Here is a 24,864-nt window from a genome sequence, read left to right as displayed (position 1 = left end):
TAAACTGCCTCCATTCCCCAAAACTGTTTGACCTTATGCTCATGGAACACGAAAGGAATAAGGATTCATGCACAGTGGGACCTCAGTATCTGTGGGCTTGCCATCCGCAAATTTGAGCATCCGCCGACAGCAAGCCCTCATTGTCCCCAGTGGCGGCACGTGCAGGCAGCTGTGCCACCATTAGGGACAATGCAAATGAAGTCCTCCCTCCCTCCCGCTTCCTTCCTTCCATTCCCCCCTCCTTTCCTCCCTCCCTTCCCCTCTACCTCTGTCCCCCCTTTTCCTTCTTACCTTCCTTCCCTACCTTTCTCCCTACTTCTCTGAGTCTTGTGCCCCAGGTTTGGCTTTGGAGGCAGAAGCTGGAGCCCCATCAGTTGAAGAAAGATGGGGCTTCGGTCTCGGGGCCTGGAAGTTCAATCCTGGGTGTTGGGCCTGAGAGCTCCAAGACCCAATCCCGGCCCCAGCTCCCTCTGGCCAATAGGCTCCATCCTCCGCCTCCAGAGCTAAGCCCGGGGCAAAAGCCTTGGAGAGGGAGGGAAGAAGGAAGGAAAGGAGGAAGAGAGAGGGAGGGAGAAAAGAAGGAAGGAAGGAAGGAAGGAAGGAAGGAAGGAAGGAAGGAGGACTTCAGTCCTATTATCCCTAATGGCAACGCAGCCACGTGGCTTGCTGCCATTAAGGACGATGGGATTTGAGCAACTGTGGATTTTGGTATCTAAGATGGGGGATCCAGAAGGGATCCCCTACAGATACCGAGGGCTGACTGTATATTACAGCATATAGTTTGCCATTTACTTGTGAATACCATCATTCTGCAATGAGGGTTATTTTACATGGGTCATAAATCTGTAACTCAAAGAGAAACAAGATTTTCTTTAAAGGGAAGAGACTTAACTTAATTCCAAGAATACTTACCTTAAAAACAGAGCATCGAACATCAGCTGATGTTGCATCACACGCAAGATCTTCAATTAGAGATTTCAAGAGATCAGTAAGCACACTTGCAGGAATCATTTCCCAATATCTGAATGCTATTTTACTAACACCAAGCACTCCAGTTGAACGGACGAGAGGCTGAGGATCCTCCAAGAGACTCTAACAAATGGGGAGAGGAAGAATTTAAAAAATAACGAATATTGTCATAATTTGCCTTCTTCTATGCAAATAGGCAGCCCAAAATAATTTTGACAGCATGGCCTTCTTAGAAGATGGTGCTTTAAACATCTTCAGAAAAGGGAACTTTTCTTACCTCTTCTATGCTTAGATTAGAAGTTTATCTCGGTTTCGAATGATCCCATTGCCATTGCAGTAATTTAGCAGTCTGTGGGCTTACCTAAACGATTAAAATACTCCTCATCCTATTTGAATAGAATGTGAATCCATCACAAGTGATTCAGATGTTCAAGTCCCATTAAATACAATGGCTAGTAAAACAGCATCCCTTATATAAAATGGCAAAATCATGTGGGTTTGACTTTTGCAGATTTGATTATTCACAGATTTGATTAATATGTTCTCTCTAGGATTATCTAGATCCTCCAGTGCAACTACGATCAACTTTAACCAAAAGTCTCACTGAAAGACCTAGAGATTCTTAGAGAGAACACACCACTAGGCATTTGTAGCTCCTACAGCACAGTTCTATGGTCAACATCTGGCAGATGCTGACCACAGAGTTGCACTGGAAGACCTAGAGATTCCTAGAGAGGAGTTCTCTCAGGTAAAAACATAGTGTTTTTGTTACAGTGGACCCTCGCCTTACACGGGGGATCCATTCTGGACACACACACCCCCCCCGCATAAGGCGAATTTCGCCTGTGCTTGAGCCCCATGTGTGGCGGCATGAAGGCGCGCACCCCATTCATCTGAATGGGACGCACTGCCCCTTCCACACGCGGGGCTTGAGCGCATAAGCTCAAAGCTGTGTATAATGCGGGCGCACTGTATTTGCATTTTTTCCACATTCACAGGGGTCCTGTAACCCCAGTGAATGAGGAGGGACAAGTGTATTTTCAAGATGTGGATGCTTGTATCTGGGGACAAGGAGGGCCGACTGTAATACATTTAAGTGTACACCAGCCCTAGGCGTTCATTATTTAGATTTTGAACCTAAGGAAGTTACATTCTGTTACTGAAAGAATGGAAAGATCAACATTCACTATTATGCTGGAAATCCTATACAGTGTTATCCAATCCTATAAGGAATTAGGTTATCAGGCTTTTCACTTTCTAAAAAGCTTAATTATGACAAATAGTCTTATGGCCCTTGTGGCATAACCTCTCTGGGACTACAGCCCACTTCATTAAATCCATGCAGTGCTAGCTTTCATTAATATTGAAGGGTACAAAGTAAAGCAATATTTCTTGCTTGCAAGAAGAAAACCTTCTAACTTCTAAGATGTCTAATCCCTTATTTCACGTGCAAGTAAAAATGTCCTCTTGCTTCTGTTAAGGGTTTGTGAAACTTAGGGGCAAAACAGACTGGTATAATATGTCAGCTTAGGGGTGGAATGGGGGGGTATGGCGTTTAGATGACACATATCACGACACCACCTTCAAGCCATGTCACACTGCCACCCTGACCAAATGGCAGGCAGCATTGCGGTGCTCAGATGGTGCAGTGTTTATACGCCACAGGAGGGCCAAAAAGGCACCACGGTGATGGAAAGGGTAGCTTTTTTCCACCCCAAAAAGGAGTAGCATTTTACCGCTTCTTTTTGGGCTGGAAAAACACCAGATTGGGGCCATGGCATGTGGTTTCCGCAGCCCCAATCTGGCAATCAGAGGGGTGATGTCAAGCTGCCCCTTTAGGGCTGCCTATACTGGCCCTTAAATAAAACCAGTTTGATGGAAGAGGTTTTTAGAGACAACACAAAAAGTACTTACGAAAAGTTCATCAAATTGCCTTTGGATTTCGTTATCAGTATCTTCTCTATCCAAACCAGGATCCAAAATAGGAAATGCGTCAACAAACAGTAATGCTGCATTTGATCGAACTTCTGAGTTTCTGGCCTGTTACACAGGAGGGAAAGGGCTCAGATAAGTAACCAAATTCCTCAAGGTCAGAAAAGAAAACCGCAGGCCCAACATTAGCTTTGCTGTGTTTGCCTCACTTCCAGAGGCCACTCCTTCAGAGTGCAGAAAGAAGAGAGAAGACGCACGGTTACCTGCAAACCAGCAATTTTTGATCCCTTCTCTTTTCAAACTGCATCCTTTCCAGCTAATTGTGGTAACAACTTTCTAACTAAAAACTGGAGCCTGAAATTCATTTTTCACCATTATAATTACCAGAAAGTCAATGAGGAAGGGAAAATAATAGGTAGTTGTAAAAACTGAGGGCAAATATTATGGTGAGAAACTTGATAATCATTCAGTAAAAATAAAGATATGATGACACAAAAGCTGTCATGGAAGAGTACCAGGAATCCTTCAAAAAATCCATGTTGTCTCCCTCCTTGCTGTGATGCACAGACACTGCTGAGGGGTTTGAAATTAGAGGTGAAAAGAGGGAAGATGGAAGGAAGGAAAGAAAGATAAAAGAACCCCTTTATTCCTTTGCAGGACACAACTGAGGATGAGAGAGAAATGAAGACAAACGGTGGTGTGATAGGCAAAGAGTAAGAGCACAAATGATGTTTTGTTTGGAGCCAAATCAGCAAACAGGCTGTTTTGGTAGAGCGTGCTATTGCACTTTACGAGATCCCAAGGAAACCCCTTTAGTTTACTTCCTGCCTGTTACAGGAAATGGGATGATCAACATACCAGAAAGCTGTCTTCCTCTAATACAGGAAAAGTGGATCATTATCAGTTTTAAAAAGATTTAATGATTACCCAAACTTGCAAAATGTTTTCCCCTGAATACTCCACCAGCCTTCACTGTGGCATTTAAAATTTCTATCCAATAATTTAGTAATCCCCATGCAGCACTGGTCACTACAGCCTCCCTACTACAGCTATCCCAACAATTGGCTAATGTGAACCAATTGCCACAGGGGGACTCACATATCTACCCGTACTTTAGTAATCAAACAAGCTTTCAAGTAGACTTCAGAGCTTGAGAATTTATTATTTTGGCAAGGCCTGGAATATTTTGGCAAAGCCTAGAACATTTTGGCAAAGCAGCTAGGACAAGAGCAAACCTTAATTTTGTACATCCAATGATGTTATCTAATAATTGGTTTCAAATTATAGGCATACCTCATTTAATGAAGTAGATGGGTATTCTTTATCAGAAAATTTGGTACCAGAGGCAGAAATAACAAGGAAAGAAAAGGGAAAGGATCCTGCACTAAAAAAAGAAAAGCAGTTCAATGTGTTTCAGCAAACATTCAATTCAAAATAAGTAATATGAATGTGTGAAACTGACCACATCAGATGAGCTTTGCATAGGTAAACAAAAACTTTTAAATTCTTCTAGACATAACCTGAGGGCTTCTTATAAAATGCATCCAAGGATGACTTACTTTCAACAGCCTTCACTATGATGGTTTCCATTTTGAAAACTAATGACAGCTTTTAAAACATACTAGGAGTCGCTAGTGAGGCAGACCTATCTGCTTTCCCCCTTTCTCTCTGGCTGCTTATACATGCTCAGTAAGGGATGCTGTTTGCTTTGCCTTTCGTATGCAGGCACACACAGCTACAGTAGGATCGGCTAGAGCAGAGTCTGATTCTTTCCCAGCTCAAGCCTTATTGTATTTTTTACTGCAGGCACATGGCTGCAACCCAGCACTAAAAGTCTCTGTTTCCCCAGCCCTCCTTCACCATCCTCTCAACGCCAGTGCTCCTGGATAAGGAGGAAAGGGGAGCATGTATTTAAAAGAAATTATAAAAAGATGTTAGTCAGCAGCATTGTTAATGGAAGTATGCCTATACAGAAATTTCAAAACTTCTTAAAAAGAATGGCACCTGTATTTCGTCCTTTTCTGTACAACCATCAGTAAGGGATCCTGCTTATTACAGTAAGCTAACTGCTTTTATATTTCCAGGCACCCAAAACACGTAACTTGAAAAATGTTTAACAACGAAGCACAAAGTGCTTTTTCTTGAGGTTAAGACCTCTCTGCTCTACCATTCCAGCATGAGAGCTCTTGTTTATTCTTTGTAAACAGTCCATATTTTCTGTGGTTTTGTGCTTTCAAGTTATTTCTAACTTATTGCAACCCTAAGGCAAACCTATCACAGGCTTTTCTTGGAAAGGGTTTGCCTTTCTCTGAGGCTGAGAGTGTGTGTCTTGCCTAAGGTCACCAAACAGGGTACCTGAGTGGGGATTTGAATCCTGGTCTCCAGTCATAGTCTAGTGCTCAAACTATTATATCACACTGGTTTGCATTTCGCAAGCACCAAAAAGATAATCTCCTCTTTCTTCAATCTGCTTCTGTTTTCTCTTGCTGTGTCCGTCACTTGCATAAGTTTTATATGCAACAGAGTTGCCCCTATCCATTGGATGGACTGAACACCTTGCATTATTAGCAATGGATCAAGTTTAGCACAAACTTAATGACCAAATTTCCTGGTTATTCTGAAAGGATTCTGGAGAAATACAACATAACAAGTTAACATGGCACTCCTTAACATACTTGCTTGGGAATAGATAGGTTTTGTGTTACTTAATGAGCCAGCATGGTGTAGTGACTATAGCCCCATATAGACAGGCCAAAATAAAGCTGCTTTGGGTCACTTTGGAGGTATGCTGTTTAAATGATGCATGCATCCTAAGAGTCCGGAAGCTGCGCTCCAGTCCTTAGGACTGGATCGTGGCTTTGGCATGGCTTCCTGGCTCTTAGGACACATGCATCATTTAAACAGCATACCTCCAAAGTGACCTGAAGCAGCTTTATTTTGGCCTGTCTGTATGGGGCCTATAACTGTGGAGACCAAGTTTCAATTCCCAGCTTCGCCATGAAATCCATTGGTTGACCTTGGGCAAGTCACATCCTCTCAGCTTCAGGGGAAGGCAATAGCAAACCCCTGTGAACAAATCTTGCCAAGAAAACCTCATGATAGGTTCGTCTTAGGGTTGCCATAAGTTAGAAAATACTTGAAGGCACACAAAAACAACAACATTTCAGTGTACTATATAGTCTGGGCTTAAAGAGATGAAAATTATGCACCAAGACACTATAACTTCTTTATCAACGTAAGTCAGATTCTATAAACGGGACATATCATCACATGTTTTATTTCAGATAACATGATTTATTTATTTTTCTATTGCATAATTTAAGTTGTTTCCATAAATCATAAAGAGGAACTGTAAAGTATTCAGGACACAATACTCCCTTCTCCAGTTTTGGGATTGGCAATGCAGTACTAGCATTGGCCAAATATGTTTGCACTGTTTATTTCTGTTGGTACTGGCGACATAGTTTCAAGAAACAGAATTTTTTTTATTTTCTCAACAAAGAAAGCTGACATCCTTTTGGAAAAAGGAGAATAGTGATCTTAAAGTTATATTTATGTGATTGTACTACATTTCAGAATCAAGGCACACATACAACTCTGAGTAAAATGGATTTCATGAATGAGTAACAAAGCATCGCTTAAAATGAAGTGATTTGTGAAATTAAGACTTGATGCCAAATAGTCAAGACAGCTTGGCTTCAGAAAAAGCACCCATAATAAATTTCACAGTGCAAAAACAGTGGCAAAGGACTGCGTACACAATTGCTTTATAATCTCATAACTTGGTAGACCATCATAAAGCTTATTATAAGTGTGCCTTTGACGTATGCATCAAACTACTCAGTGACACGGCTCACAATGATCAAAGGAATGCAAGATTGATAGAGTCACACTAGGAATATGAGTACATATTCTAAATAAATGTTACACTTGTGCTGGCCAAATGGATGTAATAAAGTTATTATTATTATAATAATGTTATCACTGCCATTTAAACTATCCACTGAATAATCACAAAGAAAGGCATATAAAAGTCAGAACCACAAACAGATGCACAGGTAGTGGTCATTTGTGTCCTACTCTGATCCTATACCAGTTTTCCCTTTCTTGCTGCTGTTCGCGTTCAAGTCCTTTCTGACCTATGGCAAACCTATCATGGGGATTTCTTGGCAAATGTCTTCAAGGAGGAGGGAGGAATTTGCCCTTGCCATCCTCTGTGACTGAGAGAGTGTGACTTGTCCAAGTGGGTTTACATGCCCGAACCAGGATTCAAACCCCAATCTTCCAGAGCTATAGTCCAATACTCAAACCACTATACCATGCTAGCTCTTAATCATTCCCTAGATCTAGGTAAAAAGGGAGCACCTGCAGATATATAAAACTTCTGGAAAACTCTGTAATGGTCTCCCAGTGTGTTCATTAGGAGCAGTATAATCATGGGATCTGAGGGCATTTCACTAGTAAAATCAGTTTAAACCGTTTAAAACAATTTACATTTTTAAAACAAAAAATAATTTAAATTGGCAGAAAGCATATTGACAATTTGACTGGTAAAAATGGCCCAAAAAGGCCAAGACAATTTAAAACTACAGACATGTGCATTTTGAACCGGGGGGGGGGGGGGGGGGAATCAATTGGGCTCCCAAGGCATTAATAATAAGTTATTGAGTTTTTTTAGTGCCAAAATTAAACTAGTGCCTGTACCAACCAGGCTTCTAAGGAGAAGGCATCCATAATAAAAGTATCTACAATGTGTTACATTACTGAGAAAGAATTACCTTTAGCGCTCTCCAAAGAAGAGGCTGATAAAGTCTGTAAAGAACTTCCTCAACTCCTTGACGGCATTTATTTTGTTTGTGGAAATAGCTCAGCAACTGACAAAACAAAAAGCAAAATAAATGTTATATCATTTCACATGCTATTTAAGAAATGCAGCTCATCAGCAAAATAACAATTTCTATGGTTTGTGTAGGCAAAGACAGTATGTTTATACAAGGGATGCTTACAAAACGCTGTAGCTCAGTGTAGGTAGCTAAGCCCACAAAAGGTTCTCCATCTCTTCACCCACAATTATTGAAGAGAATGTAAGTACAGATGTTTCAATTAGTTATTGGAAAAGAGCAGCACCATCCATCCATCCATCCATCCACATGAACTAAGCTCTGAGTGAATGAGGGGGAGATAGGCTTCAGTTTTTTGAAGAGTGACCTAACCATCCCACATGTCAAACTGGTTTTTTAAAACAGTTATCTCAAAAACTTTTGCAGGCTGAAATACAAACTCAAAATATGACATTATAATTGTCAAATCATAATGGATTTCCTAATGTCAAGATATTCTTTTTTTCTTTAGGAAAAATAACTCATTATTAAATCATTTTAAAATTATGTTTAGAATGTCTAATAAAATTAGGAGGTCCCAGGTTCAGCTCCTTCAGTGAGCCATGAAACTCACTGGGTGACTTTGGGTTAGTTCCAGCGTAAGCTGAACCTACACTACAGGGTTGTTACGAGGATAAAAGCGGGTAAACCATGCAAAATGCCTGGAATTCCCTCAAGGTGAAATAAGAGGTAACCATAACTAAAAAATAAAATTTCATTTATCCATTGCACTGGTTTTGCAAGTGGAGGATGTACAAAAACAGAGAATACCAGGGAATCCTAAGTAACACATGAATACATGAGGATTTCTCAGGATACAGGTCAACACAGGAAAGGATTCCAAAATTTAGGAAGTCTGAAAATCACTGTTTCTATGGCAATAATCCACACACACCTCTCGCACTTTGGGGTGCAATGGAGACTTCCTGGGGAGATGAATTGCATGATGCATGAAATCCTGAATGCAGCTATGTTCAATTACCTAAAATAAGAATAAAACACACCCTAGTTAATATACAAAACTCAAAGCAGATGACTCTAGCCCCGTCCTCACTTGCCAGAATACTCCTTTTTGCCACTGAAGTATTTTGGCCCCAAATTCTCCCCTCCTGCAACTTTTTTGCTCTTGAAGTGAACGCTGGGCAGCTGACTCGTCATGCAATCCCCATTTGTCGGCTGGTGCCACTCTTGAGGTCAGAAAGAGATGCCCAGGCATGTTATTAATGCTGAGTGCCTCAAGAAGTCTCACAACAACTTGCACCTGCAGAAACAGCACTGGGCAGCCAAGCTGCTAAAATGTTGTTTTAGGAGGATGCCGGGCCCATAAGTGTGATTAAACACCAACTGAATGGTTTAAACCAGGAGTGGGGATCCTGTGGCCCTCCAGATATTATTGAACTACAACTCCTATGCCATCTCACCTCTGGCTAAGCCAGTTAATGCTGCTGGCAGTTGCAATCCAACAATATCCAAAAAGCCAGAAGAGGTCCATTCCTGGCTTATGATGCAGGAGGCTGTTTGATAACATAATTTTTACTGACTGATTCAGTTTTCCATCTTTTATTCTTCTGATACTTAAAAAAAAATAAGTTGCTGGTAGCCACCTTGCATTCTGTTAAGGAGATGCAGCATATAAACATTTTAAAAAAAGCAAAGGAACCTATTATAAGTAGAACTAGCTGAAGCAACTTCGATTTGCCTTTGTTTGGATCTAATGCAAAGAGAGCTTTACGCAACTGTTTCTTTTCATAAATAGTCTAGTAAAAATAATGACTGCCTGTTATCCTGAAAAGTGTTCCACTGTAAAGAAAGGCTATTTGGTCACTGTACTGAAAACATGAATACACACTTTTACATGCCATAATTGGCAATGATATATATTTAAGATTGATCTTTCTGTACAAGTTTATAAAGGAAGACTTTCACCTCACTAGGTATCTGCCAACCCTTACAAGCACATTGATTTCAAGATCAAAAATACACACAGTAGAGAATAAAGACAAATTACCAGTTGTTTTGTAGAACAAAATAAAAATCCTATCTTGAAATGGAAAAGATGTGGCAATTTTAAACAATATACCTCCAGTATCTCCCCAGAAGCTTTCTTCCATGCTCGAAAATAAATTTCAGCAATATGCGTCATCAAGGACCTATGTCAGTATATTACAAGACAATTAGAGTTAGAAAACAGAAGCTACAAATCAGACATATAAATACCTGTATTTCTTTACTTTTAACAGCCAATCAGACATTTTGTACTTATCCACAAAACAAAATTTCAATTTTAGCAATTGAAAAATAAAATATGAGATCCATTTGTCTTAAATCTCAGTATCTGCTTTCAGTAGTCTACAACCTCTAAACACAGAGGATTCAATTCATTATTGTATTTGTGAATTTCTGCAATGCTCTTTTTGTTGGGTAATCACAGCCAGCATACATGCTAGTACAGAACTGCAGTTATTAAATGCAGTTGGATACAATGGTGGTTTGTTTATGAAGGGTCTTGCAAGAGAACTGTTGGAACCATATTTTCATATAAAGAGACATTTACCTCCCTCACTCAACCTTAGCATGGTCATTTTGATAAGTCCAAACAGGCAAGAGGAGCAGATATCTTCTAGCAACAAAGTGGAAGCAACCATTCCACACAGTGGAGGCAACCACTCCATCTCATTTGCCTTAGGAGTTTATCAGACAAGAGAAATTGGAAGTATAATCCAATGGCAATCTGAACACAATCATGGGGTTTAACATTATTGCGTGATAGACCGCCACACACAAATTTGGGCAATGGGAAGTCAGTCCAAGTGCAATCATGGGGTTTCACGTTATTGCGTGATAGACTGCCACACGCAAATTCGGGCGATGGCATGCTATTTTTGGGCAATGGGGAGCCAGTTCGAATACAATGAGCATTCACGTAATTTCACTAAACTAGCAACTTTACGTGAATGCATTCTGGCCCCACTTTCTTTTCATTCGAAATTAAGAGAATTTCCTCATGTGTGATAAACTCCTTAGTCATTTGGTGTCCTCACTGAAGTCTTAGCTATTTACATACTCCTGCCCCAAGAGAGAGCTCTGCTTTGGTGCCACAACAAAGTACAATTCCAAGAATTCCATAGCATTGAGCCATGGCAGTTGATGTGGTGTCAAACTGCATTATTTCTGCTGTATGGATGCAGCCTAGGCAAAAACAGCAACAAAAACTATGGGTCAATTTAAGTATTGTACCTTAACTTTTATCAAAAAGGGAACCATCCCCTTCTCTCAGTAGAGTGGCGAAAGGTGAGAGCTTAGCCTGGCCCAGGAGAACCTAAAAGCACTGACCCCCTCTAGTCTCTCAGTGCTCCTTTCATGGGAAGCACCACAGAGCTGCTACCACCATCTTTCTTCTACTCAGGCATTTAAAAAGACCAGAAGTAGCACCATGGCAAAGAGTAGAAGGGATCAGTGCTTCTTTTAGGTTCTCCTCAAATTTACTAAGCTCTCGTCTTTCACCTTTCTACTCAGAGAAGGGATGGTTTCTTTTCTTTCTTTTTTTTGGTTAAGATTTAATACTGTACCTCAGCTTTTAGCAATGAAGGAACCATCTTGGTGGCGCAGTGGTTAAATGCCTGTACTGCAGCCATTCACTCAAAACCATAAGGTTGGGAGTTCAACACTAGCCAGGGCTCAAGCTCAACTCATGCTTGCATCCTTCCGAGGTTGCTAAAATGAGTACCCAGCTTGTTGGGGGCAACTAGCTTACAGTTGTAAACTGCTTAAAGACTGTTTAGTTCAGTATGAAGCGGTATATAAATGAAGTTGCTATTGCTGAAGCTGCTATTCTTCTCTGAGTGATTACGTGGCTTTTTGAATGCCTAGGTGGGAAAATGAGCAGCCTCAAGTTTTGTTGTTGTGTGCCTTCAAGTTGTTTCTGACTTACGGCAACCTTAAGGGGACCCTATCATGCAATTTTCGGGACAAGATTTCTTCAAAGGTTTGCCATTGTCTTCCCGTGAAGCTGAGAGCATGTGACTTGCCCAGGGTCACCCAGTTGATTTCATGGCTGAGCAGGCAATTGAACCCTGGTCTCCAGAGTCCCAGTCCAACACTCAAACCACTCCCTTGGCTTATCCACAGGTTATATCAAAATCCATACTTTTGGCCCCCAAACGTGACCTCAGTTTATACATGAGTATATACAGTAGGCTTGTGATTCCTAAGCCAGGCATTGGATTCAGAGATAATGCTAACACTGAGAATCACCAACAGAACAGGTGTCTTTGGCATGTAGTTACAATACCTCTCTGGATGAAAATCCACCCACCTTTTCAGTGTAGCATCCCACCCAAGCTGGCTATTTCTATGCTGATGGAAAGAAGAGGAGCAGCAAAAATTTGGCCCTTAGATGGATGCACTGCAACAGGCATTCTCCAAAATCTCCTGTGTGTTTTCTGGCAGTCCCTGAGGATGCTGTGTAATCATCCATAGGAAAACAGCTGGATGCTCCTCTCTTTCACCCTCTGCTCTCCATTGATACAGAGGAAGAGGTGTGTATTTGGGTTGTTGCACAGTTGGAACAGAATTCCAACTTCTGCAACAAAAAAGTGGATAGATTCCTGATTACTGAAGCTGCACCTGTTTGGTGGTGGAAGCCATGTGTATACTAGCATGCTCATTCATGAACCATAAATAAGGCTTTTTTCAGAATTGTGGCTTATCATTTTGTGCAAAAGGCTCTGGGGGCATTGCCTTAATTGAAACATACCTAGGGAAACACTGCAATTGATTTTTCACAGTCCCATGTATCAGTTTAATAAAGTTTACATTCCACGTGAAAAGAAAACTCAGGAATCTTCTTCCCTATAAAAGAAGATACATACAACTAATATCATTCCACAAATAGCTATACTTCCTTTAAAAAAAATTGCAGTAGAATATTTTAACAGCCATATGGCTTGTACTGATATAGTTAGGGCTGAATTCCAGCTTCCTTGGGAATAAGCCCCGCAGCATGTACTCAAGGATGTTTATAAAATAGGCATTACAGCAGAATTATGTATTTAAAACGTCCTGAAAGAAAAAAAACAGCACACAGCCTCAAGCAAAGAATATATAAATACCGTATATACTCAACTATAAGTTAAGAAATTTATGCCCCAAAATGGACTCCAAAATCCTAGGTAGACTTATAGATGAGGCAATACAGTAAAATAGAAAGCAGATGGGAGTAAAAGAGACTCATTAGAGCTAGGGTGACCAGGCAAGTCCTTCCCTGAAAGCCTTCCTTCCAGGCTCCACGCCAAATGCTGCCAAGAGATCTCTCCCACATCTGCCGCTTCATTCGCCCAGGAGGCTCCCCTCTGCCCATTTGGCCACTGGAGCACCATAAAAACCCAGACTGGAGGCAATTACTGGGATCCGGGTTCTGGTTTAAAACAGTCCTTTCTTCCTTTTCTTCTTGGCGGCCCCCCTCCTCCCACATTAGATGCCTCTTGAAGTACATTCAAGATGGAGAGGAGGGTCAGGGAGCCAGGTCTACCCCTCCACTCTCCTCTCCACCTTGGACGCCGCTCAGGATGCATCCAAGGTGGGGAGGAGGATCAGGGAGCCAGAGCTAACCCTCCACTCTCCTCTCCACCTTGGATGCCTAGGATACATCAAAGATGGGGAGGAGAGTGGAGGGTTAGCTCTGGCTCCCTGACCCTCCTCCCCATCTTGGATATATCTTAAGAGGCATCCAAGGTGGAGGGGAGAGTGGAGGGTTAGCTCTGGCTCCCTGACCCTCCTCTCTACTTGGATGTATTCTGACAGGCATTCAAGGTGGAGGGGAGAGTGGAGGGAGAGCTCTGGCTTCCTGACCCTCCTTCCCACCTTGGATGTACCTCGAGAGGCATCTGATGTGGGGAGAAGGGGGGCCGCCAGGGAGAAAAAAAAGAAGGGGCTTCTTTAAGCCAGAACCCGGATCCCAGTAATTGTCTCCAGTCCGGGAGAGATCTCTTAGCAACATTTGGAGCAACTGGGGCAGAGCTCCCATGTGGAGCCTGGAAGGAGGGCTTTCAGGAGAGGACTCTGCTTGGTCAACCTTCCTCCAGTGAGTCTCTTTTATTAATCCCCCTATGCTCCTAAGTTTTACCTTCGATTTATCCATGGGTCACATCAAATTCCCTGATTTTTGCCCCAAAAGCTGCCCTCAACTTATACACAGGGTCGACTTATACCTGAGTATATGTGGTAAGATAAAACGCAGTTCACTCATGTTGTAGCCAAATGCCACAATTTTTCAAACATTAGCCAAAGATCAGAACCACTTCCTTCAAAGAAATGAACTGAAGGACTGGTAAGTCTACTTTGCATTGCTCAGATTCTTGACAATGTGGATAACTTATGAGAAGTCTCAGCTCAGCATTATCACTGCCTCTTTTAAGGGAATCTCTGCCTCTTTTTGTCATTTACCCACTTTAAAACCATTATTTTAAAAGTTTTTAAAATCTCTCTTACCTCTTCTTTTTTAATATGGCCAACACTCATAAAGCACTGAAGTAACAAATCCTTCACTTTGTTACTCTCCTCTGAATCGTAATCAAAACACAATAAAGCCCGATGAAGATGCCACAGACGGATTACATCTGCTCCCTAAGGGAGACACACAATTACATTTTGGTGAGGATTATGATGAGAGGAACATAAATCCAGTCCATTAACAGAATAATACAAACTAATACTGTGATCCAGAACTCATCCATGAATATCTATGTATGAATATAAGAAAAATCTACTAGATGTTGCTGATCCTGTATACTCTGCGATGAGTAGACTGAAGAATCTCAAGGTGAGGATATAAATATTTGGTCCAAGATGTCTGAAAATGCTCTGCTTAAGCAGTAGTAGGTTTACAGTAGGCCCTTGGTATCTACTGGGGTTTGGTTCCAGGTTACTAAAATCCATTATATATAATGGAATAGTAAAATGATGCCTCTTATATAAAAAGGCAAAATCAAGGTTTGCTTTTTGGAATTTAATAAAAATTATTTTCAAGCTATAGATTGTTGAATCCATGGATGGAGACTCCATGGATACAGAGGAGGGAAATTCTAATTCTCTACTGTCATATACCCCTGCCAATATTTTTAAGCATCTGACTTCACCCAGCTTTAATAAACCTCAGGAATGAATTTTCCATCATAAAAGAGCAGGGAAGACCCCCTTTAACCGCTGTGATCTACAACAAGATGATTTGATTTATAGAACCAATCTAATTCTAAAATTTTGAAGCATACCATAACAGTTTTCTTCTCAAGGCTGTTTTTCAGAAACAGGATGAAAGCAGTTTTCCCAAATGGTTCTTTTCCTTTAAGTCCCTTTGTCCACCACTGTTCACACAGGCTCTGGATGGCTCCCAACAAAGGCTTTTCAGTGTCAGGTAAAGCATAAAGAATGCCTACCACAAAAATGAACAAATATATTTAAAGTACAACAACATTTCTGAGACAAAAAAAAGACAGCCACCAATCTGAATGTTCCTCTAGAAAGCTGAATGCCTTCCCTATCCCCAGTTAGCTCAAATATCAGTCACAACACAACTAACATTGAGTAAAATTGTTTTAATATTAAAGTCACTGTGCTAATTCCATAACTATACTGCCATCATTTCTGTTTTCAGATAATACAGCAAGAAGCTACTGAAGTCTGGTACCATATGCATGTTTGCACAATATGATGAACATGAAATATTTGACAAGTACTCATACAATAAAACACTTAATAGTTTTAGACATCCTCTTTTAAGGCGTTCTCAAATGGTGTTCAGGTTTACTTTTCCCATTCTATCTACTTGTTCCAAGGGTGTGAAAGACTTCAATCAGCATCTGGAGGCAGTTTTGGGACTGAGGAGACCAGGCTTCACTTCGCCACTCAGCCATAAACCCCACTTAGGCAAGACATATGGTCCCCCCAAGACTGATGTTTTACAGCTTGAAATATGTATGGTATTATTTTATAAAAACATCCATCAGACACCATTTGATCCTAAAAAGTGGTCTCTCAGTCTCCCCCGTCTCTTTGCGTATATATTTTCAATATTTCAAATCCATTTGTTTCTTCAAAAATGCCCACATGAAGAATGTGTACTGATCATCAAGATGTATATGAACGTAAAGAATATAGGATGTACGTTATTCCAGTTAGCACACTGATTTTAAACTGATTTGTAATCTAAAGCCCATATATAACTTTTAAAGTACTTTAAACTTGAAAAGCGTTTTTATGCACATGCTAAAAAGCTACAAACTTTTCAGGAGAAACAGTGTAGAATGATTCAAAAGGAATGGTGCAAAACCAAATAAGAGCAGCATTACTTTTACGCCATTATTTTTTAATCACCTGGTATATACATCAGTAGTTTAGATTTTTTTTTTAATTTTATGTTACAAGAATCCATGACTCTACTATGAAATAAACAGTTGTCTAAAATATAATACAGTTTTTAAAGATGCATCATAAAGCAAGAGCATCTAGAGAAATTATGGGTTAAAGCATAAAGAATTACCATCACTCTCAGAACTGACATTCTGGTTTTAAATACAGTATCTCCTTTCTCATGCAAAAATACAAAGTTGATTGGCATATAATCAACATACAAAAGACTAAAAAGAAAGAATAAACTCCACCAGTTCATTTCATTATTCTTTTATCACAAAAAGTACGTACCATTTAATATCAGAGCACATTCTAAAAGAGCGTTGGAGTTTATATTTTCATCTACTATGGGTATGGAAGTAGTAACTACAGTTGTCACACCTTGAATCACAGCTGTGGTTTGTTCCTGAAAGTTATCAGGCAACATAGATAAAAAGAAAGATGTTAATAAAGAGAACATCAGAAGCAGATCATATTCAATGAAGCTGAAATTCTAGGCAATAGGATATAATTATTTAGCCACTACTAAAAAAAAAGTCATAGTGCTCTTTGATCCTCTGTCACTGCATACAGAACTGGTTACTATTCAGTGGTCCTTCCTTCATTGCCTTTTTTAAAGCAAGGAAATAAGGCCAAAAGATAATGTCATATCCTAGACAAGCCCAGGTTTTTTGTGACTTTTGACAAAATACAATTTAGGTGGAAAGGAGCAGGAAGGGAAAAGAGAGAGGGGTGGGATGGGGAAGAGAAAGGGTTATACAAAAGAGAAGGAAAAGTGCAAAGGCAGACAAGGGAAGCAAAGTGTAAGATTTATTATAATTATTTTTTGGATGCAGAAAAAGAAGGAAGAGTAAGGACAAAGACAGAAACCAAAGACAGGGGAGTTAGAGGTGGAAAAGATCGGTGATACAAAGATAGTGTTTGGTCAGCACATAAGTAGGCCAAAAAGTGGTAATAGAAAACAGACCTGGAGAAAACGGGACACACTAGAAGAATTCAGAAATGTATGAAATGTAAAATCTAATTTGTTTCTCAAACAGAAAGAAGATCACCTGTCCTTTTCTACCTCCTTTGCTTGTCTGTACCCTGAAAACAGATGCCTCAAAGATTTAAGAAACATCCAGGGGTCTTCCTGGATAAAGGATTATACCAGAAGCCATAATGAAAACAAAGTGCCTCTATTAAGCAATACAGTTTATCCATTTTAGAACTTAGAAGAAATAATAATTTAAAAATTAAAACAGTGTTTGCTCCTCTCCTTGAGTACACATCTAGCTAAATTCCATCAGCACATGGGAAGGAAGGAAAGAAGAATCTGTCTAGTGGGAAATGGAACAGTCCTTTCCTCAGGCCTCAGTATCCACTACATACTGAAGAAGGGGCAGTCCTTGCAAGTGAACAAATCTGTGGAATCTTGCCATAGAGAAATATTCTGGGACTTCCCTGGCCAGCTGTCTTCAGCACTGCCAATGTGTTTTGTGCTCGGCAGCTTACTTCACTTACTTAGCTTAGTCTCTCTCTCAGTGGGAATCCTACTCAGAAATGTCTGCTGCACAAATCATTCTCTTTATTCCCCATGTCTGGATGGAAGCTAAAGCAGATTATGAAGACATTGAAACAGTTCACGATTTTCCATGTCTTGGCTCAATCATTAATCACAATGGAGACTGTAGCCAAGAAATCAGAAGAAGACTGTGGCTGCATTTGCACTGCAGGAATCATCTGGTTCGACACCACTTTAACAGCCATGGTTCAACACTATGGAATTCTGTTGTGGCACCCAAGCTCTCTGACAGGGAAGGCTAAATGTCTCACAAAAGTACAATACCCAGAATTCCACACCACTGAGCCAGTTAAAGTAGTGTCAAACTGGATTATTTCTGCAGTGCAGACGCAGACTTGAAAGAGCAGCAATGACGGAATAAGACGAGATCATGAATTATAACGATGTATCACTGAATACTAAAGTCAGGATTGTCCAAGCCATCGTATTCCCCATTTCTATGTATGGTTGTGAAAGCTGGACAGTGAAGAAAGCTGATAGGAAGAAAATAAACTTATTTGAAATGTGGTACTGGAGAAGAGTTCTAGGGATACCGCGGACGGCCAAAAAGACAAACAAATGGGTTCTGGAACAAATGAAGCCTGAACTATCCTTAGCAATAGGAATAAACTGAGACTGTAATACTTTGGCCATACCATGGGAAGACCAGACTCATTGGAGAAGACACTAAGGCTTGTTAAGGTAGAGGGCAGCAAGAAAAGAGGAAAACCACATTCCAGATGGATAGACTCAGTCCAAGAAGCCACGGCTGATCTGCAAGACCTGAGCAGGGCAGCTGGTGCCAGGGTAACTTGGAGGTCTCTTATTCACAGGGCCGCCATGGGTTGAAGTTGACTTGACAGCAGTTAACAACAACAGGAAATGACTGGATATGAAGCTAACATGCTAATTTGCCCTAAAAATATCCCAGAGTAGTCAGAGCCCTAAAGCACATCATTTTTAAAACAATATATGGCTTTCTCTGTGTGTGTGCGCATACAGAGAGAGCAGGAGCATGTTCATGAGAGCAAGCGCAGAAGTCTGCAAACCATGCAGGGTGTTATGTACAGTTGGGCCTCCACATTGGTGGCTTTGATTATTTGCAGATTTGATTAATATGTTCTTTCTAGGAATCTCTAAGTCTTCCAAGGTAACTCTGTCAGAAATTGACCATAGAGTTGCCCTGAAGGATCTACAAATACCTAGAGAAAATACTTCTCTAGGCATTTGTGGGTCCTCCCACATGGTTCTATGGTCAACTTCTGGCAGATGTTGACCATAAAGGTGCACTGGAAGACCTGGCAATTCCTAGAAAGGTGTTCTTTCAGGTAAAAAGGATAACAGTTTTTCATTTGCCGTTTTTCCACGTTCACAGGGGTCCTTCACCCTTAACCTCAGAGAATGTGGAGGGACCACTGTACAATCTCCTGAGACGTATCACATTACTTAGGTACCAAGCAAAGAAACTGGTCCAAGAAGCCCCATGTAAGCCACACTAGCTAGGAAGTGAAAAATGTATGTTAATAAGGGAGGCAATTTAGTAAACCCTGCTCTAATGGTCTTTAAAGCTAAAACTCTGGCACAGATCCTTTATGGGGCAGAGATCTGGGGCATACCTAAGGTCCCAGGTGTGGAAGTGCCTCAGAATTATGTTTTAAGGGCATTACTAGGACTTCCTAGGGACACTCTAACTGCTATGATTCGTCTCAAAACCTCTGTTCCAACTTTAGAAAGCCAAATAGATAAAAGGATCTTGTGTTATTGGTTTAAGATCCAAGAGATGCCAACCTCCAGATTACAAAAAAAAAATGTCTTTTGGAACTTAATAATGGATTACCTGTTAATAATTGGGTTCATGGGGCAGCCCAATTAATTACTAAGTATGGACTTTCAATGAGTGAATTGGCAGGGTTAGATTATCCTGCAAGGAAGGTAAAAATAAATAATACAGTATTAGAAGTTACTACTCTTGAAGATTTACATACTGTCCATGAATCTCCATGTGCCCTTTATATTATAGCCTCAGACAATTCTGTGATCACCAGGATTATTTCGACAACCTCACTTTCGCCCAGTTGCGTCAAGCCTTCACAGAACTGAGGCTTAACATGTTTGATTCAGCTGAAAGAGATGGAAGGCTTAAAAAGGTTCCAAAAAATGAACGGAGATGTATTGTTGGCTGCTCCTATTCAGAGGATCTGGTACATTATTTAACCTGTTGCCCTTTGTATAAATGTCCTAGGGAGCGTTTTATTTTACCCTTAATCAATAATAAAATCTTTTCAAATGCTCAAGAAAAAGTACTTTACCTCCTTATGGACATAGATAAATATGTGACCTGGTGCGTAGCATTGTTTGCTCTTGCTGCTAAAAAGACTAGGAAGAAATACATAGCAGAGATTGCTGTTGCCTGTAATGGGGATAACTTGATCTAAAAGGGTCCAACAGTGAATATTCATGTTATCTAAGTTGTCCACAGTTGTTACTGTTAAACTTTTGCTACTTGATACAATTTGTTGTGAATTGTATTATTACCTTGATCTTGCAATGGCCATTGGCCAAAAACAATAAAGTATGTATGTATGTATGTATGGTAAAATGAACAGATTTTTAAAAGCTAAGAAACTTTCAGCTATTTTTAAAAACACATATTCCAGAATATAGGGTAAAAAATTAATCAGACTAGATACCATGGCCAAGATCCAACTCTATATTTCTGCTGGCTCCTGCTTCTTCTGGTAGAATTTGCTAGAAAATAAACAACCTTCAACATCATTTACCCTGAAACACTGCTCTAGAGAACTAGGAAAATGTCTGGTTTTTACCAGCCTAGAGTACTGTGATGGAAGGAAAGGCAAATCCCAATTCCACTGGGGGAAATTTACTAAGGGATTTCTGTTTTCGGCTATCTGAAACAAATAATTACCTTTTTAGAGACCCTTTCAGTTTCCATGTCATCGTCACGGTCTTCACCAGCTCTCTGCCATTCCTCTACTGGATCTTCCAACAAAACGTGAGCTAACATTTGCTTTAATGACTCCCATAATGCTTCTTTCTGTTTCCTTGATAATTCTTGAAGCAGCTCATTCAGGTCAAATGGATCAGCTACAGCTTTCTGTAAAACGATTTCCCCAAATAACATAATGGAATAACCAAATGTTTAATGTCAGACTACAACAATATAAATTTTTCTTCTAACATGCCAGCAATTTCAAACAAATAAAATAAAATAAAAACAGGGTGGAGAAGGTATGGCCAACCAGCTTCATGTGATAATTTGAGGTTCCATGGCACTCCTCAAGTTTTTGGGGGGATATTGGACAAAAATGTCTCTTATGTATCCAAACTTCTGGAGTCTTTTGGTGGCAGCTGGTGAGCAGGGCACAAACCTGCCCAACATACAGTGGGCCCTTGTTATACGCTGGGGTTTGGTTCCAAGATCCACCGTGTATAACAAAATCCGTGTATGCTCAAGTCCCATTAAATATAATGACATAGCAAAATGGTGTCCCTTATAAAAATGGAAAATCAAGGTTTGATATATACTTTTTTTTAACATTTTCAAACCGTGTATGCTTGAATCCGTGTATAAAAAATCAGTGTATAAGAAGGGCCGACAGTATTAATACGTTACACTGTTGTAATGTTCTATCATCTCTGTCCTGCCCTAACCTTTTAACATAAATCATTGGAATCTGGTTATTTAATAAAACTGAAACTTTTCTGGCAGCCACCTCTACCCAGAAAATTGGCACTCGTAGTGTGATGCCATATGAACCACAGACAGATTTATTTACTTACATGAAGACGGATGTAATGCAAGAACTCATCAGTGGCACCATTAAGTACAGCTTTTAGAAAAGCCTCGCGTTTTGTCATGTTGTATTATTTTATAATTCACGAGAGTCTGAAAGAAAAACGTAGTAACAGGAAAATCAATTTAATAATATAACAGCAATTCAGACAGTATAACTTTATAGTAGCAGTTAGGTAGACCATATTGCCAGAATATTTTCTTAAAAACAACAACAACAGATAAGGACTTGTATTTCAAATACAGGCTGAGTCTCCCTTTTCCAAAATCCTGAAATTCAAAATAGTCCAAAACCCAAAACTTTTTTTATGGATGGCTGAGAGAGTGACACCTTTGCTTTCTGATGGTTCAGTGTACATAACGGTTGAATAAAACTTTGTTTCATGCACAAAATTATTAAAAATCATGTATAAAATTTCCTTCAGGCTATGTGTATATAAAACATAAATGAATTTGTGTTTAGACTTGGGTCCCGTCTCCAAGATAACTCATTATGTACGTATTTGGAAATACTGGTATTCCAAAATCCAAAAAAATTGAAAATCTGAAACACGTCTGGTCCCAAGTATTTTGGATAAAAGAGACTCAACCTGAACAAGTAGAAATTTTGGCTTAGTTAAATCTCTCATCACTCAAAACAGAACCGTATCCGTAACAGACCATGGTAGCCAGTTTCTCAGTCCATACCAACTTCCAGCTACAACAGCCTATGATGCAGCAATTGTGTACAGACACACCTCAGTTAACAAACACTCTGGCCATGAAGTCCTTTTTTACAATGTCTATACCCACCCAGCCTCATTTCCTCCTCATCCTCTGTCTAGTTGGAAACATTTTTAGCAGCACAAGCATTGGGAAGATGGTAAAGGAGGGCTGGAGAAACACAAACTTTCAATGTTAAATTGCGGTAGTGTGTCTTCAGTACACAAAAGCAATAAATCTTGAGCTAGGACAGAATGGGATTCAACTTTAGACATTCCCACGGTAGTTGTGTGTGTTGCCTACAACAGGACATAAACAGCAGCTACCTCCAGAGTCATCTATCGAGCATGAAAGAACAATAAAACATAACAAAAAGGGGAAAGCACATAAGTCTGCCTTGGCAGTTACTGTGACATATTTTTGAAAAGCATAGATGTGTCAGTTTGGCCACCAAAGTGAACTTAAAAGGAAACAGAAGCTTGTGAAAGGGGGGGATGATCCCTTGATGCATTTTGGAAGAAGTCTTCCAAAGGTGTCCAGAAGGTTCAGAAATGTTTCATTTACTTATCCAAGTCTTACATGGCTGGGTTGTTCCATCTCACATGTACATATTGGTAGCGTTAGATAAAATGCTAGCTAAAACAAGTTGAACTGCTCTTCTGTTTTGTTATCTAGGTACATATCCTTATTTCTCTGTTATTTCTCCCACATTTTCTACTGAAGAACTAATGCCCAGGAGCACATTGACTTAGTTATTTGAGTTATGGAGTGGTATCTCCTGGGTTTTGGTTCCCAGACCCTGTGTAGATACCAAAAATCTGTGGATGCTCTTAACCCATTAAATACAATAGCATAGTGAAACGGTGTCCCTTAGGTAAAATAGCAAAATCAAGGTTTGCTTTTTGGAATATATTGGTGTATACACACACACACACACACACACACACACACTGTGTGTGTGTGTGTGTGTGTGTGTGTGTGTGTGTACACACCCAAGCTGTGGATGGTTGAATACATGGATAAAGTTTTTGTGGACATGGAGGGCTGACTGTACCTATATACAGCTGCCAGCGCACACACAACTAAAATTTAGATCAGATTTTTGCATTCATCTGCAAATTTGATAAGCATGCCCTCTATTCTTTCATCCAAGTCATTGATGTTGAATAGCATGGGACAAGGCAGAACCCTGTGGCACCCCACTGGTCACTTCTCTCCAGGATGAAGTTGAGCCATTGCTGAGCACCCTTTGGTTTCAGCCAGTCAACCAGCTACAAATCCACCTAACAGTTGCATTGTCCAGCCCAAATTTTATTAGCTTGCTTGCAAGAATAATCCTTCTCCTCTGCTGATGTCTTTTTTACCTGACAGCACCAACTCTCTGCAACTCTTTAGTGGAATTGGCCCACACACTGCTGGCCTTCCACTGACAAGCAAAATAAAACCCTGGCTTTTTCTAAAGGATTTTTCTGCTGGGTAATTGGATGTTTCTGCCGGCTGCTGTTTTAATTTGGTAGTGAATCATTGTTCATGTGGCTGTGCTGTCTGGCTTTGTATTGATGGCAGTGGATATTTCAGGGTTGTTTCTGCCAGTGTCTGTACTTTCTAGGTCATTCTGTACACCTTTTGGGGCACCGTCGCTCAGCAGAAATGCTTTCTGTATGTATTTAAATAAATATATGGAAGAATGGCTGTCTGTGTCAATAGGGCAGAACAAGTTGCATTTGCTCAGAAAATAGCTCCTTAATTACAGCTAGCGGTCATTCTAACCTCCTTACTGTCCTACACAATTACAACACTTTTCAGAGAAGACTGACAAAGAGCGAAGCAACATGAACAACACTTCTGCAAATCTGCTCACTCTCTGTAGTAAAAAGTATATAGTAGGCCCTTGGTATCCTCTGGGGCTTGGTTCCAGAACCCCCCATGGATACCAAAATCAGTGGCTATTCAAGTCTCGTTAAAGACAATGGCACCATAAATTAATGTCCCTTATATAGAATAGCAAAATCAAAGTTTGCTTTCTGGAATGTACATATTTTTGGAATATTTTCAAGCCATGGATGGTTGAATCCCTGGATATGGAGGGCTTACTGTACGGTGCCCCAAAAAGGTGTACAGAAATAGGGAAATTTCTTGCCCTATTGAATCAACTCTGTCCATTTATTTCTTCATGAAATTTCTAGCTGCCCCATAACCAAGTTTTTGTGTGCAATGTGCACAGATTATCAACAATGACACAGAAACAATAGAAGTGAGACAAGTCAACCAACTCAGGCAAGTCTTATAACTTTAATGGGACTTGAGCATTCATGGGTTTTGACAGCCACAGGTGGCACTCCAGAGAATACCAAGTGCCCATGGTAAATATTTTAATAAAGTCAGAATGCCTTTTTCTCCTACATACTTTTTTTTTTTTTGCCTTTTTGTGGGCAGCTCTGCCCATAACAAGATCTCTTTTTGTGATGTGCAAAGATCGTGAAATGTACTCAGTCCATCAGCATTATGAATTCGTGCCTTATTTGCAGCCATAAGGAAACAAGCATTTTCTTCCTACAGCCCCAGTGCAGTAATAACAGTAGTTGAACCATATTTCCACAACAGATGAAATTTGAGAG

General features: G+C 40.2%; 1 protein-coding gene across 4 annotated transcripts in view; it reads right to left on the bottom strand.

Moving 5' to 3' along the window:
- The window catches only part of LOC149310040 (condensin-2 complex subunit G2-like), a 59,826-nt gene that overhangs the window by 31,882 nt on the left and 3,080 nt on the right, over positions 1-24,864 (bottom strand). For 3 of the 4 annotated variants that reach the window (XM_089531443.1, XM_089531446.1, XM_089531444.1), the window contains exons 2-12: positions 21,532-21,637; positions 20,657-20,845; positions 16,479-16,593; positions 15,050-15,210; positions 14,271-14,405; positions 12,538-12,632; positions 9,862-9,931; positions 8,677-8,763; positions 7,680-7,775; positions 2,884-3,009; positions 913-1,092 (exon numbers count right to left, since the gene is read on the bottom strand). In XM_089531443.1, the coding sequence (XP_089387569.1) occupies positions 913-1,092; positions 2,884-3,009; positions 7,680-7,775; positions 8,677-8,763; positions 9,862-9,931; positions 12,538-12,632; positions 14,271-14,405; positions 15,050-15,210; positions 16,479-16,593; positions 20,657-20,845; positions 21,532-21,609 (1,332 nt within the window). In that variant the 5' untranslated portion in view covers positions 21,610-21,637. Of the gene's footprint in view, positions 1-912; positions 1,093-2,883; positions 3,010-7,679; positions 7,776-8,676; positions 8,764-9,861; positions 9,932-12,537; positions 12,633-14,270; positions 14,406-15,049; positions 15,211-16,478; positions 16,594-20,656; positions 20,846-21,531; positions 21,638-22,336; positions 22,632-24,864 lie in introns of those variants that run through there. The other variant, XM_089531445.1, reaches the window with a different exon arrangement.

The sequence above is a fragment of the Sceloporus occidentalis genome, unplaced genomic scaffold, assembly GCF_023333645.1.
Source record: "Sceloporus occidentalis isolate IW3139 unplaced genomic scaffold, rSceOcc1.0.p SCAF_7, whole genome shotgun sequence".
NCBI classification, from domain to species: domain Eukaryota; kingdom Metazoa; phylum Chordata; class Lepidosauria; order Squamata; family Phrynosomatidae; genus Sceloporus; species Sceloporus occidentalis.
Note: the sequence above shows the minus strand (reverse complement) of the source record. Positions and strands in the feature narration are given on the sequence as shown.